This window comes from Taurulus bubalis (genome assembly GCF_910589615.1).
Source record: "Taurulus bubalis genome assembly, chromosome: 1".
NCBI classification, from domain to species: domain Eukaryota; kingdom Metazoa; phylum Chordata; class Actinopteri; order Perciformes; family Cottidae; genus Taurulus; species Taurulus bubalis.
In genome coordinates this window covers 9,851,674-9,867,503 of record NC_136589.1, presented here as the reverse complement: position 1 = coordinate 9,867,503, position 15,830 = coordinate 9,851,674, and the positions used below count along the sequence as shown (strand labels likewise).

Genomic DNA, 15,830 nt, shown 5'->3' with positions numbered 1-15,830 from the left:
ATATAAATACAATCCGTATTGATCTATCAATTGGAAAAACAGTTTTTGTCAAATCTAGTGTATTGTATCCCCCACCAAATCAAGAAACTTAATTAAAACCAAATGTACTGTATTACCTATGATTTAGTTTTGTACCGTGATTGGAAAAGCCCCCTGTTGTTCAAACTCCCCTCTTACCCCCCTATAAGGTTGGCTTTTTATTAAACATCTGTATTCCCAGTACAAGGTGACATACAGTAACCCTGATGTCATCCATATGACATAATCAGAGTTACTTTTTAAGACTTTGCAAAACTCTTCCAGACATTACACAACTGTTACAGGTTGAGTCGTACCAACCATGAATCGTCTACTGACTTTGACCCTCTGTAAAAAAGGGTATAGCTACCACGGTACAGCATTGTGTAATGGCAAAATGTCTGATGGCACACACATATTGTCCACCCCTTGACCCTGTTATAGTATTGAAAGCTTAAGTATTGTACTGTGCTCAAGAACAATACTCAAGTAAATGTACTTAGTTATTTTACACGCCTCCAAAGTGCAAATGCGCAGAAATATCAGCCTCGGGTCCGCTTGATATCTAACAGGGTACAGTTCTCTCTCAAGACCTTGCGTGCATGGGCTTTGCACCACATGTATTCCTTTCCAGAGGGTCAAAAGGTTTCTTTTCACTCCGGTGTGACAGAATTTCATCTGGACCTTCTCCCCTCTTGACTGTGTGGTCTGTTTAACAGGATGGCGCTGGACGGGATCCGGATGCCCGATGGCTGCTACGCCGACGGGACGTGGGAACTGAAGATGCACGTCACTGACCTCCACAGGGACGTGTCGCTGAGGGTAACTGGGGAAATCCACATCGGCGGAGTCATGCTCAAACTCGTGGAGAAACTAGGTATGTATGTGTGTATGCAAGCACGCGGCTGCTGCTGTGCAGCGGCCAGAGCAGTTCAAAGATCTAAAGTGTAATAAACAGGCTTGATCCTAGTTTTAATTGACTAATTTTGACACTATAGAAATGACGGCAATTCACCGTGAGTCTTCAGATTTAAGTTTCATTCCATTTGCAATAGTGGATGTGGTTGGCAGTAATAGAGGCCCTTTCATTTGAACTCATGACTCTACCTTGTGTCAATGACAGACGTGTGTTATCTGTTCATATTTGTTGGGCAATAAATACCTCTTTTCTTCAAATAGTTATCATTCTGAGAAGTCAGATTCTTCTCAGTAAATGCCACACTGCTATGCAAGTGTACAGACTGTTTCTCAATACTGGCCAAAGTTAAGAACAGACATTCTCCAACTTTGTCAAGTCTGGGAACTTAAAAGCATGCTTTCTGCCAGGAACACTGAGCGAAAGCATATGAAACTAGAGGTTGGGAACAAGCTGCATTATTGTCTTTGTAGATATAAAGGAACCTGTTTTGTTTAATGCATTTTCTAACTGTGTAGACAACATACTGAGTAATTGTCTGTCTTGGACCTTTGTTGAGTTTCCATGAGTTTGTGGACTTTCCTTTCAGGGGTTAATATTCCTCTTTGTTACCCTGCAGTGTAAATGGGTCAGTAACCAAAGGTATAAAGAAACCATACACACCTCCCCCCACTGTATCATGCACTGTTCTGTAGCTGCAGTCACGCACTTGACAAGTTTTGGGTGAAAGTAAGCATAAGGGTCCTCTGTTACAGCCTCTTGAACACTGCCCTGTTTCATGGAGGCTGGAGAAAGTTCACTGGTGGCAGTGCGATTTGGGAGTGACAGTGTTGTGTGTTGATGGTGCTTGAACGCTCAGCATTCCTGCAGCGCTCCAAGGTTTTATTCCCTGCCCACGGTCCCGTTTTTAGCTCTCCTGTTAGAGCTCCACATAATTGAGGTCTTTGTTCTCTGTGGTCGTCTGTGCTGAGCAGCATCTATGCTCGGCGAGTGCAATGTTGCTGCCGCGTGTGGGACGACATGAATTCATTGGTCCTCCAACCGCCAACGTCACTCAAGGCCAGGCCTTATCCATTGTTTGAGTTGTGTTTGCCCTTTTTGTTCAGTTCTGGTTGAAGGGTATGACCTTTCTGGACGTGACACCTTCTCTGAGGTGTAGTGTGGCGACAGTCTTTCAGTGGTGGCTATTTGTATATTTGTTTGTTAAAGAAATCAATTTGGCTTCATGTGTTTTAAAATTGTGTCAGTCATAGTAACAAGTTGACAATAGCATGGTGTTTTTCTATTGTTGTCCTCAATCCTAGTTTCCTTTTCTTAAGGATGTAGCTATTTGCTGATGACCTTTATTTATATTTTATGGATTCTGGCTGTTTGACGACAGTGTGGATTTGTTGACCGTGATTGGCTGTTGGTTGTTGTTGCACCAAAGTAAAATAACAGGACATGGGTGTGCGTGGTTTTTCCATTGTCTTATCGAAATATAAGCCTTAGTTTTTGTTCTGTTCTGTTCAACTTCCCTCCACAATATCGTACTACTAACACCTTTACTGCAGTTAAATTAGTTTACTGTAGTATGCCTGAAGGTAATCGAGCCTCTAACTGAGAAGCAGAGCTGAGATCAAACTGCTCTGTGAGTGTTGGAGAGTGTCTTTGTGCCTCTTGACTGGTTTCACAAAGTGAGTGTGGGGACATTTCATTTGACTGCCATCTCCCTCCTGCCCTGAGTCAACACGTTGTTTTTCCGTTGTAATCATTAACTCGCCAACGTGGGTTTTCCACATGGCCACGCACTGCAGGGAACTGTACACTATTTTGCATTTGGAATAAGCAATGATGTGCTTTCAGCAGCAGAGAAAATATACATTGTCTTTCGGCTCATTTGGGACAGAATAAATGAAGCTCTTGATTCAAATTTGTCCAAAGAAATAATACCGTCAACATGATTTTTCAGTGACTTGTAAAAACCAACACCAAGCTATGTATTATTGTTCGTTTGCAATCTGAGGTGAGAGGAAAAAATCTGTTCAAATGACTGAGTTACTTTGTGAGATTGAAGGAAATGGTAAACCAACAGATTTCTTTCCCCAGTGACCCGTCTCTACACCTCCCAGCTCGCACTGGTGACAATGCTGCACAGTCCTCACTGAACACCTCTGAAGTGCTGTCGCATACCCACTGTTTGCTTGGACGTGGTGGTTATACATAGGACACTGTACATGTGCACATGCACGTATACATGGTGCTGTGAGAAGGAACACGCGGATGCCACAGAGTGTTGGCAGGCAATGTGTCAGTCTCACATTGAAAGGACATCCTGGTGCAATGACAAATCTCTCTGTCCTTCCTCACACTCTAAAATGAAGGAGCTTTTGTGATTCTGTAATGGCTTTCCATGAGGGTTAATGGTGCTCTGTCTTTTTTTATTTTCTTCTTCTTTCTATCAAACATGTGTTGCTGTATGCAGAAGCAGTATGTGCTTGTGAGTCAGCTGTCCTGCACGATGGCCAGTGTTCTCATTAGTAGTATTTGTGCGCGCGTTTCCACGCGTGAGCAGGGCCGTGCAGGTCGGTGGGTGTGTCTCGCCAACATGTATCCTGCATCCATTTTTCAACTCTTCCTGTGAGCTGCAGGTCTTTCATCCACGTTGCAGGCTCAAATGGCCTTCGATAATGGATTAAATAGACAAATGCCAGGAAGGCACTTAGCTATTGATCACGGTAGCGAACGCTGCTTCCATTTCCCCTCCAAGAGAGCAGTATTTAAAGCCGGCTGATTCACCACCCCCTGGTCCCCCACTCTTGCGATCCTTTCATCCCTCCTTGCTTACCATCAATCCTGCTTTCTCTGACCATTTTTTCCTCTCTAAAAGCTAATATTGCCATTTAGATGGGAAAACAAATATTGCACAAACAACATTGGCTGGCGGGAGATTTATTGGATTTAAAGGGATTTTTCGCAAGTTACATTGCATTTAAATCAGGTAAGCTGTGGTTTACAGTAAGTGCTTAAGCTATCAATGTTTCACACACATGCATTGTTATTTTGCACACACTTGGAGTGGAAAGGGCTCTTTTTTCTGATAATGATGTACTCTTGCCCCTGGAGTCAAGGCCTCAGACTCTCAAGCCTGTCAAGCCTATAGATGGGAATAACACATTTTAGCTAATTGTGCAAACCACTGAAAAAGCAAGTCATGGAATGAGCAGCATGAGTAGCTAGCAAACGTAAATTATTGGTGCGTTTGTTGTTGTTACAGTTGCATTGCTGGAGATACCCTAGTTGCCTTGGCTCTGCTTTGCCTCACAAAAGACAGCTGAGGGTAGAGGGACTGGCTGGAGGAGAAAGTGGGAGGGAAAGAGAGAGAGAGAGAGATAGGAGGGGGGGTGAGAAGGACCTGAGCTTTCTCGCGCCATCTTTCCTTCCCGTTGTGACGTGAGCCACGCTGCTAAAATTCCATAAAAGTCTTCGATGAAGCAGGAAATGACTTCCAGTGTTTGGCATGTGGTTCTCTGGTCGCTGCCGTCATTGCTGGATTCTCCGCTGCCTGCTTCATCCACCTCCCCCTCCCTATGTCAACTCCCTCCTTTCCTTTCTCTCTGTTTCCCCCCTCCCTCTCATTCCAACTTCATCGAAATAGGTTTTGTGGAAAATACATATTTTGAAATTTTGTCTCACTTTTCTTGGAAGCCATTCCTTAATGTTTGACACAATCCGCTCCTCCGGCCACGTAGCAAGGCTTGATGATCAATAGGAAACATTAAAGTACACATTGTTCCCCTTTCTCATGACTTCTGAACCAGGTTTGTCTGTGCTGACTGTTCAATGTGCCATGAATAGAACTTGAGCGAACTAATTGGTCCAGTGTGACTCTTGATAGTTCATGTGGTTGTTTCCAGTTAGGGGCCTGCAGTTTTTGGCTGCCGTAGTACCAGCCGGCCGCAAAAACTTTCCCTGCGTGTCAAAGAAAATGTGTGATTTGTATTTGCGATGACCTACATATTCACATCGCAAGTGAATCGCCTCATCCGCCCACATAGACTTCAATTTTGTTCAAGCTAATCATGTTAGAACTGTAATTTTAAGGAACAATCTCTTTCTTTTTTTCTTTTCCACCCCTGAGGCACCACTTACGAAACAGAAAGTTAAAGTTATAATGTTCATTAAGAGGGGACTTGATTTTCAAGATAATGCTGTCAGCCTTTTGAGCTCTGTGTCCTTTTTGCAACGTCAAGATGCTGTCTGCTGGCGGTTGGGGTGACCAGAGGGAGATAGCTTCGGTTTTGACAATGGAGCGCAGGTTTCATTAGGAAACAGACGTGATTTAACACAGGATGCTGAACTTCCTTTGGGCTTTTTTTATGCGCCTTCTCCCTTGTGCCTTCCTTGCATTCCTGCCTTCCTGCCCTCTGTGGGTTTTTTTTAGGATATGATTCTGTTGGGCTGAGGGGAAAGATGGTTCTTCAGTCCTTACAGAGAGCGAGATGAAGAGCTGAGATACTATAGTCACATCTGTCTTGATGTTGTGAACATCTCTTGACATTTAACATCACACACCAGGAGAGTGTGAGATTTCTTAGATGGATGTCTACAACCACTTTCCCTCTCCTTGTATCAGCTTGCCCTTACACACAGTACAGATATGTCACTGTATCATGCGACTCATTGATTGTGACGGTGGAGCCATCCTAAATGTCTGTCATTACCAAGTGAGAAACGGCCTGGCAGCCTGTGATCATCCTGCTCTCTAATCTCTCAGGACAGGAAGTAGTTAGCCTAAGTAGCGGTCCTGCCCAGGCCAGAGCTTTCCTGTTTCACTAGCAAGATGCTACAGTGATTGTGCTGTTCTGTACTCAGCCTATACATTCACATGCATCAGTGTTTCCCGTATAGCAAGTTCATTTTAGCCGCCCACTCAAGCTAAGCATATATATTTTTTAATTATGTTGATTATTTCTTCTGGTCAATATTCTGCTTGGCAGTGCAGACAGTAGATTGAATGAAGCGTTTGTCTGAATGTCACATGTGCTACCAGATGGATTGGAGAAGTTACCTCCCTATGAGCAGTCCTTGACGAATGCTTCAGAACTATGATGTCAGTGAAGGAAACCAGCTGTTGAAGTAACACCGTGCTATCCTACCAAGTTAATTACTTGCAGATTGTTCAAGGAAATGTTTTGGTTAAGACTGAAATAAACTTGACCTTGACAGTATTTTGATGAAGCTCCTCCATGAAGGGTCATGTGGGAACCGTATCAAATGCTTGATGCTCCAAATATCTCATGAAGAATTACCATGAACAGGGTACTAGGGCCTCAAGAAAATGAGGACACGAATTGGAAAAGTTCAGCATGATTAATCTGCTATGTTAGAAGCAATTACAATCACTCTTTGTCTACTTTCATGAAAGAACTGCTGTGCTTGTTCAGGGCGATCTAATTAGTTGTGTTGGACTTTTTAAACATGCAGAGGGGACAAACTTTCATGGCACCTTTTGGGAATCGGAAGCCTGTTGCTTTTTGTCCCTCTCGCCTTCCTGTAGTGGCACTAGATCCCTTGGAATGAAATGTTAGAGCAGCACATTGCTGTTGTAACACCACACACACCTGTGTGCTAATGGAGTAAACTGATATGACGTTTTTTGTCCAAGTTCTCAGCCCCCCTTTCATTCATTTAAACTTTTCTCCGCCTCGCAGTCAGTCCCTGTATTATCCTTTTACAGGGCAAAGCAGCAAGTGAGGTGTTCGTTTTCATAGACTTTATTTTTGGGGTTGAGCTTTACTCGTTAAAATGATTGCATTACTTTGTTATTGTCATCTATCATGGTTATTTGCATAAAACACATGCATCTCTCCTCAAAATTATTAAAAAAAAAACTTAGATCAAGTCATCAAAAATGATGTCTTTGAATTGATATTTGTTTCTGACCAACAGTCAAACAAAGCACTACATTTACAATGTATATAAAATAAAAATGTCTTAATTAATTAGCTAGAACTCGGAAAGTGTTTGTACTTTAAAGTGATTCATTGGTTATCAGATTGGTCTGCTCATTTATTCATTGATAAATCAGCTAATTGTTAAATATTTAACAATACAGGTTTCTAGAGAAATTCAGTGAGAAGCTGCTGAGCTTCCTGTTCAACTCTCAGAAGCATCAGGGGGGCCTGGCAGGATGTGTTCATGGGTAGAAGGACAGATGAATATTGTCTATCTGCTCCATTGATCTTAGTCCCAGAATTTCTTTGTAACGTCATTATTCCACCGGGTCCCTGAACACTTAATTGTATAAAGCTGTGTGAGGGCAGAGGGGACACTGTTTTGCTGTGTTTGTATTATGACACAAATGGATACAAACTATCTGTCTCTAAGGAGGTTTGTCTAATGGCCCTCCTGGCCTCTCCTAATGCATCAAAGCCTGTTGCTCTCTCTTCTTACTCTAACAGGCTGGATGTTCCCAGATTTCCTGTTAAGATTTCGAAAGAAATATCTTTATTGTCTTACTGAGTATAAGGCATGATTCTGCCTCCACCACTTTACCTGTCGACCTCAGTTGTAGCAAAGCAGGCTAATCTCCTCCTTTTTGGAGCTGTCACATGAAGTGAGACCTGAACCATGATGCAACAAAGGTCGGGTATCATCCCATTTCACCATTTCAGATGGAAAGCCTGAGTGTTACCAGTGTAGTCCGAGCTCATCCTCTATTCTTAAGGCTATCCATTGATGACCACATTTTGGATTTGTGTGCTCGTATCTGATGTGAAATCAGCCAGCATCTTATTCTCTGAAAAATAGAAATAATCTAGATTTAGACTGTGTTTAGACTGGGTTTGTCTATCCAAAGTGTTATACTGCCGTAGTGGCAGTATAACACTTTTGAATTAAATCAATTTCTGTCTGCCACAATGTCCCCCGACTCCTTTTAGACCAGCCATGACCTTAATGATCTCTCACTTGCGTGAGCTGTGTATCACTGGCAGGCCACCACCTCAATGAACCTGTATTTCTTGTTTCGGCAGCCTAAAACGCTTTAATGGCAGCGCTAAGTGTCTCTTTGTCCAAATGATTTGTCAGGTAACGTTTGACAGCTTGAAAGGGTTCAGGTGTGTTTTGCATATTTAATGACTGTGATAAATGTCCCGTTTGATTTACTATTGGCAGGAAGCTGAGCTGTTGTATAATAACTGACTGAAATAAGCTTAGCGGCGGAGACTGAGCGTAGACTTCCGCGAAAACGCAGTCCGCCATCATGAGTCGGTGGTCGGCGTTATCAGCGGTAAATGCTGAATGAGCTCTGTGCAGTGTGGCGCTGATTTAGCTAGCTGGAGCATGGAGCCTCCACTCTCATGATGGGAATCAAATGAAGTACTCTATTGGTTTCCTTATCTCTTCAAGGGTACTGGTATTAATACTGGTATTGTAATTATTATTTTTTCAATCAATACCCAACCCTAGTTGTCAGTATTACACACTTTTGGTTGTGTACCAGATGGAAATGTTGCAGTACACGTATGCCTTCTGGGTTTAGTTTGTTATCTGTTTAACATCCGTCACAAGACCAGAAACGAGTTTGTCTGCTGCAAATCGTCCACTGTAATCCTGTGTGACTGTATCTCATGTGTCTGCCACACAGATTGTGTCATCACCTGTCTCTATCAAACTTGTTCTATACATGTGAGGTATCTGATGCTGATACTATCTTGCACAAGCAAGTGAATGCCTTAAAAAAACATTTACAGAAGATTTAATTTAAGGACGGTGCATAACAGTTGCTTTCTGTATCTTTGCTGTTCAATACCAACCTTCACCTTGCCTCAGATGCGTGCGTGCGTGTGCGTATGTGTGCGTGCGTGCTTCTGTCTGTCTGTCGCTTGAAAGACAAGGGTGGACAGAATAGGAAAACCATGTTTTATGACCTCTGCAGGATGTGAAAGCTGATACAGAGATTGTGTGTATGTGTAAGACTGACAAACCTGCATCTCTGTCTTTGTTGTGTATGAAAACAAGTTGTCGTGTCGCACCATTGCCCCCACGGCGTCAGCCAGGAGTCACCAAGGAAACGGCATGACCAGCCTCACCCAGATGTAATGTTTTTATCAGCTGATGGCTGAAAATGCTAGAGATGAGTCTGGATTACTGTTGTGCGTGTTAGCTGACTGTTACTGCTTTGCTGGTTAAAGCCAAATAAATAGTAAATATGAGTCACTGAGTGCACATGCAACATAAAGGATGTATTGATTTCTAGTGCAAAGCCCAGTGCCAAGTCTCAATGTATTTTTAGCACTTCAACTGATCATAAAATCAACTCAAGAGTTGATGTGTATTATGTGTATGTGTATCTAATTTTGCTGTTTAATTTTGCAGTGCTGTTTCTCAACTTAAATTATTTCATACTTACACTTGTTACTTTGAATGCATCGGTGCGTTCACACTGACAAGTATGTAAAAATGCAGTGCGCTATGACTGCTAAAATGGTGTGCTCGTAACGGTCCGATAGTTGAGTGTGGAACATCACGGCCTCAACGGTCGCTATCTTGGCTCTGAAGCAAAAGGAAGAAAAGGGTGGAGATGCCAGTGTATTGTCCACCTCGCGTGAAACGGGGCACACACAAGCAATTCAAAGTAAAATCTCCAAACAAGCCGGGTGACGATCAATCAATCAATCAAACAAGAAGCAGTCATCTGCTGTGATCGATTTGATGCGGCACCACCCTGACGAAATGTATGCACTAAGTACATAATGTACACGGTGTACTACATGGAAGTCTACTCACGGAAATATCCAAATTAAGACGCAGCACATTTCTATGTTCTGATTTGATTGAAATGTCATACAGATTTCCCAAATTTGCAGAGTATAATGTTGGTCAGCAACCCATTTAAAACGAATTGCATCCAGAAAAATTGCTTTTTGATGGAAAAATAACCAAGTTTTTACAGAACCATAAAACTATAAAGCAGACAACTGAGTCATCGGCGTGTGTGTGTGCGTGTGTGTGTGCGTGTGTGTGTGTGTGTGTGTGTGTGTGTGTGTGTGTGTGTGTGTGTGTGTGTGTGTGTGTGTGCGCAAAGTCTGTCGGTAAGAAGTCTCTCTAAAGGCAGTGTTTCAATTTAATGCGAAATTGGAGCTGCATGTAAACTTTAATTTTGACTCTCCTCACGCTTGCCCGCTATGTCCCATATTATTTTGTCCCCTCTTGGAGCTCCTCCCATGTCCTTTGCTCGTCCTCCTCATCTCCCCTGTTCAGTCTTTCTCCTCGTCTCTTCTGTCGTACCCCTCCCCCTCACAGGCAGGCCTCCATAAACATAGCTGCCTCCTAATGTAAACACCACAGATATTCTGACGAGGAGGGGAGGCATTGAGAGAGCAAAGAGGAGTGATGGGGAGGAGAGGGAAGGAGGAACAATTCAGTTTCCTGTATTTCAATTAAAGTCCTGCAAACTTGGTACTTTTGGCCTTGTTGGCCTGTTGTCTTTTAATTGCTTTGTTGAATATTCACAATAATCCCCTGTCTTTTTCTCGCTGTGGTATATGGTGCTCAAAGCAAAGGAAGTGGTCTTGTCAGAGAGCTGCGGTGGTGAATGAAAAGAACTGTTTGACATAATTTATGGATTAATTTGGCTTGTTAAAGCACACACACGCACAATCGCACAGAACTAATGTAGTTAATGGATGGATAAGAACACCCTCCCTCTCTACCCCCCCCCCACACACACACACACACACACACACACACACACACACACACACACACTCTGTATCGTCTTTCATATCCTGCAGAGGTCATAAAACATGGTTTTCCTATTCCCCTTGTCTTTCAAGCTCTCCTTACACGCGCGCGGACACACACACACACACACACACACACACACACACACACACACACACACACACACACACACACACACACACACACACACACACACACACACACACACAGAGTCTACTGACGGGCTGTGGGTCCACATTTCATGTACCCAATTACTTAGGCCTCCGCTCCCCTGCCTGCTGCATTACGTCAGACTTGGCAGGCTGTATTTTTAGCTTGGAGATGCCATTGGCCCTCTCTCCTTCCCTCTCTGTAGATTGAGTTACCACCTTGTTGCTGAAAGAACCCAATGGACGCCACGCAAGCTGCCCTCGTCCAATCACAACACATCGAACCACTGTGTAATGACAGAAGCGAGCAGAAGGAAAGGCTATGTCCATTAAGATTTTGCTGGTGGGCGGGGACAAAAACAGTGGAGCAGGGGCCATGGGGAGCAGGTTGAGGCTAACTGGGACAGCCAAAGCGTGCATTCATGCCTTGCCACAGACTGTATGGTGGCCATGCATGCTGAGTATGAGGACGTTTCTATAGAACGTGGTCTGTGGTGAAGACCGTAGTGCCAAATGTTGACGCTAGCTGTTCTGCATTGCTCCCAGACACCAGAAATTACAAGGTTGTAAGAGGAAAAACTGTGAGCAGAGTTATGAAAATATAATTTGGTATATTTAAAAATGTTCCTCTCCTTATTCCCTCTCATTATTTCAGCCTTTTAATAGTTGCAGTGCACTTAAGGGAGCAGTTTGGTTGATGGTAGCAATGAAGTTGTGTTCCGCACAGCTGACGCATCAGAATGGAGCGATGACAGCTAGACCCCCATGCTGCTAGAGTAACTCACACAGGGTCTCGGAAAGAAAGCTTGGAATGTTTTCTCTCCAATACCAAGTGTTTATCCGCGCAGTGGACGGTAAAACACCCAACAGCTTGACAAACAAGTCCTCCCCGAATCTATTCACACGGCCCTGGGCCTTCACAATGACATCTGCATTGAGATGCTGGTGGCCACTCTTTTTAAAATGTTCCTCCCCATTTTAATCACCAGTGTAATCTCTTCCTTATCCCAGTTTGCTTTACTCACATCACAGGGGTCTTGTTTCCTGTTTCTAAGCAGTCAATCCGCTAATCCCTTTCATTCAGGTTTTAGACGGGATCAGCAGGAGAGTGTCAACTAGCATATGGATGCTATGTAAAGTTAAGGTCAGGGGAAACGATAGCAGCACATAGAAACCAAGGGCCACTCAAGGTTTAGGTTACCATGACACCAGGCTGTTTGACAGACGGAGGAGGTCAATGTAGAACAACATTCAAGTTCCCCTTAACTTTTAACATTGTTGCCATGTTCCTTTCACAATGAGTATTAGAAGCAATACACATCAGGCAGTGTTGGACTTCAGTGGAAATAATCCAAACCGCCATGACTTCTAAACTGCTGCTGGCTCGCTCGCCATGTATCTGAGTAATTTTAGTCCATTAGTAGCTGTGTCCTTCCTCCTGTTATACATGGATATAATATGTTGCCACATGTAGATAATCTGCTACCAGCCTTGAATATAAAGTAGATGTGTTTCTTAATGAGGCTCTTTCCTGATTCTACATCAGCAATGTTCAGCATTAATTTGCTATATATATATATATATATATATTTAATTAATTCATGGACCCTAAAGCATGGATATTTTGGTTAATGCTTATTTTCCCAGCAATTTGGATATTGCTCTAACAATTAATAGTCAATACGTCATTTGAGGAATAACAACAAAAAATTGGCAGTTTAAGCCGCCCAGATGTGAGGATGTGCTGCTGTTCACTTTTTATCTCTGTAAATTGAATATTTTCATGTTTATCAAAGCTGTCTTTTTCTCAAAACAATTAATTAATTAATCATAAGTTGCAGCACTATGGTACTTATTATTGAGGGGAAAAAGTCCTCAATCAGGGTAATGTGCCTTTTAAACTCCTGCTGACACTGCAGTTGAAACAGTTCAGATCGACTGTTTTGATTAAAGGATGACTAAACAAACCCACATCTGTGCCTGGACACACTGACTCTGGAGCGAGAGAGAGCGCGAAGAGAGAGACCCAGAGGATATAGGCTGGAGAAGCGATGGAGTATGTGGGTGGAGGAAATGAGACCCTGCTTTGGGAAGTGCCTTCTTGGACTAATGCTGAAGTAATGACACCACTTCATGTAATCCAAGGTCAACAATCATAAGGCTTTTACACTTGAACATAAAGTAACTAAAAAGTGAAGAGATACCTTTTTTGACCCGATTAACACACTTTAGCTATTTTGCGAATATATTGCATTGAAGTGATTCATAGATAAGAAATGGATGTAAAGGAACTCTCACATTCTTGAGTGTGGGAGATTCTGCCTTTTCCACTTATACCTCTTGCTTTGAAGTGATTGGCAGTTTAAACACAACTTCATCCCATCACAGCGCTGCTCGTATAGAACCCAGAGCAAGGTGATCTGCAGAAACAGCTGCTTTGAGTTCCCCTAAATCCCTGCGGTTTTCACCTTCCCCTTGAAGTCAGACACACACACCATGAGACCACAGGTTGGTACCCATTGTTTCTGAGCCCCTGTGGAGTGAAAGCCTGGGAGCTATGTGGGGTTTTGGGTGGCTTGTGTCTGCTTTAGAGGGATCACAGTGTGACTTTTGAACAAAGAGGGAGGTATGAACCTGATATCCCCGCGGTGTCACACAAACAGCCACGTCTTTCACACACTCGGTCATCTCCTCCCTCCCACTTTGACTTCACCGCCCCAGTGCAAACCTTTTCTGCCCCCCCCCCCCCTCCCACCCTTTCACCCCAATCGTGACCCTCTGCCCTGGAGGGACATATTTTGAGCTCTGATCAGTACAGTGTGATGGTTGCAGACTGACCGCTCTAGTTACACTTTCCATTTGCCATCAATATCTTAACCTTGCTGTCAATAGATAAATATGGCAACATGCTCTTTAGCAAAGAGACTGCTAGTACATTCTTTTGCTGTGTTTTTTTTCTAGCATTTCTGCAGTTATTATAACCAAAACTCATCCACTCTACATTTTTCTTTCCCTCCCTAGATGTGAAGAAGGATTGGTCCGACCATGCTTTGTGGTGGGAGAAGAAGAAGACATGGCTGTTGAAAACCCACTGGACGTTGGACAAGTACGGCATCCAAGCCGACGCCAGGCTGCTCTTCACGCCGCAGCACAAGCTGCTGCGCCTCCAGCTGCCCAACATGAAGCACATGAAGGTCAAGGTCAACTTCTCGGACCGCGTCTTCAAGGCTGTGTCCGACATCTGCAAAACTTTCAGTAAGTGGAGCGACTGACTCATTTACAAGACAGCTGGCAGAGACATGTTCATAATGTTAGTCGAGATGTGGAAAACGGTCATAACGCAAATGTGAGATGAAGGTGGGACTGATTGGCGAAGAGTTATGGGAACGAGCGTAGAAAAGTTGTCAAGTTTTCTTGTCCCTACTGACGGTGCCCACCCTGCTGAACCAAAAACATCTCCCAGAAAAACTATTTTTGAAAAGGCTGTGGAAATGCTTTTAATCAAACAGAGCTAATCATGTCCTTCCTCACTTTGTTTTTGTCCCTGGCAATTTGTTGTGTTTATTAAACACAGTCTGAGCTCTGCATGCTGGAGTCCACTGTTGGCTCTGCAGTCATGTCCTTGGAACCTGGGCTCCATCGGTCTCCCAGTAATGTTTAGTAAACAGAGATTATCAATCTGTCTCAGGTTTATAACACAGACACACACCAAAGCATACATTGCTCAATGTCTTGCTTACCTACTGTCTCTTCCACTAATATCATGTCCAAATTTAACTATCCCCCATGGTGGAAGTAATACCGAAGGGTCACTCGCACTCGATCAGTATCTGCCATCCCTGGCACCACGATGTCCTGTCAGACGGGTCAGAGGTCACACACTGGACCCCAGTGACCTTTTCCCCAGCTCAGACCTCGCTCTCTGCCCCGGCCTCTTAAGGCCTTTACGCACCAGGGGGGCGTAGTGGAGAAACAACACGAAAATACCAACTACTCGCCTGCAAATATTATATGTTTAGGGCTTTTTTTGTGAAAGGTATGAACGTAAGTAGTGGATCTGGTGCACACTGTCTTTCTCAAGGCGTAATAAAGTTTGTTGTCTTGATTCAGACTATTACAGCCTCCATATTGTTGTTTTATAAAGTTATGCACAATTCAAATTGATCCGTACAACATGATTGGTCATTGCTTTTATTTACGGTGCTCAGAAAAAATTATGTTGCTTTTTTCCTGCAAAATATTCTAGTTCCCTGTGAAAAAAAAAACTGAACTCCAGTCAGGTTTGGAGAACCCTCACCAATATAACTAAAAACAACAGCTTTTTATGAAGAGACTAAATGGCACATTTCATTTAGTGTAAATATACAAAGAGACTGTTTTTGAAAGCGGAGGCAGGGGAGACGCAGGCCTATAGGAATTTCAGGCCTTGATAGGAATGTGTCTGCTGCTTCTGTAATAAATCTATTTCAGCTTCGTAGAAATTCAGGACAAATTTCTTTTGGCTGACATGGCGCGCACAGCAGGATGTCGCAAGATGTTGTCACTGGCTATTGTTTAACTGTGCATTATTTCGTCCAAAAAGCAGAACTTGTGCTGACGGACAGTTGGAAACTTCTTAACTAACTGTGGGTATGACAGCTGACTTCGCTGACGTACAGCTGCTCTGTTCTGGAAGCATTTCATTTTTTTGTTATCTGGGCAACTTTTAGTTTTACAATTTCCTGTGCATATTTTCTGCTGACTCCATGTGAACTGCACAGTATAGCGACTCGATGGGACAGGAAGGGACGAGGCCTGTCCAAATGGCCTTCGCTCCAGCCAGCAGAAAGGGAGGGGCAGATATACTGGAAGACAGAAACGGGGAGAGTAAGTCATTGGAGATTTTTGTTTTTGTTTTCAGCGATGTGCAACTTTGGCCCCAGTTCCTTTTCCCATACTAATTGATTGGATTTTGTATTATTTTTTGGCTGTGGTGTGTACAGTCAGATGGTCACACATAAGCTATTTCCTGCTCCAAA

The 15,830-nt window shown here is 43.3% G+C and overlaps 1 protein-coding gene across 2 annotated transcripts in view; it reads left to right on the top strand.

Moving 5' to 3' along the window:
* Window positions 1-738: 738 nt before the first annotated feature.
* Window positions 739-15,830, top strand: part of fermt2 (FERM domain containing kindlin 2) — a gene marked incomplete at its 5' end in the record, with an annotated part of 36,410 nt that continues 21,318 nt past the window's right edge. For both annotated transcript variants that reach the window (XM_079215167.1, XM_079215166.1), the window contains 2 exons: window positions 739-895; window positions 13,834-14,067. In XM_079215167.1, the coding sequence (XP_079071293.1) occupies window positions 739-895; window positions 13,834-14,067 (391 nt within the window). The remainder of the gene's footprint in view (window positions 896-13,833; window positions 14,068-15,830) is intronic.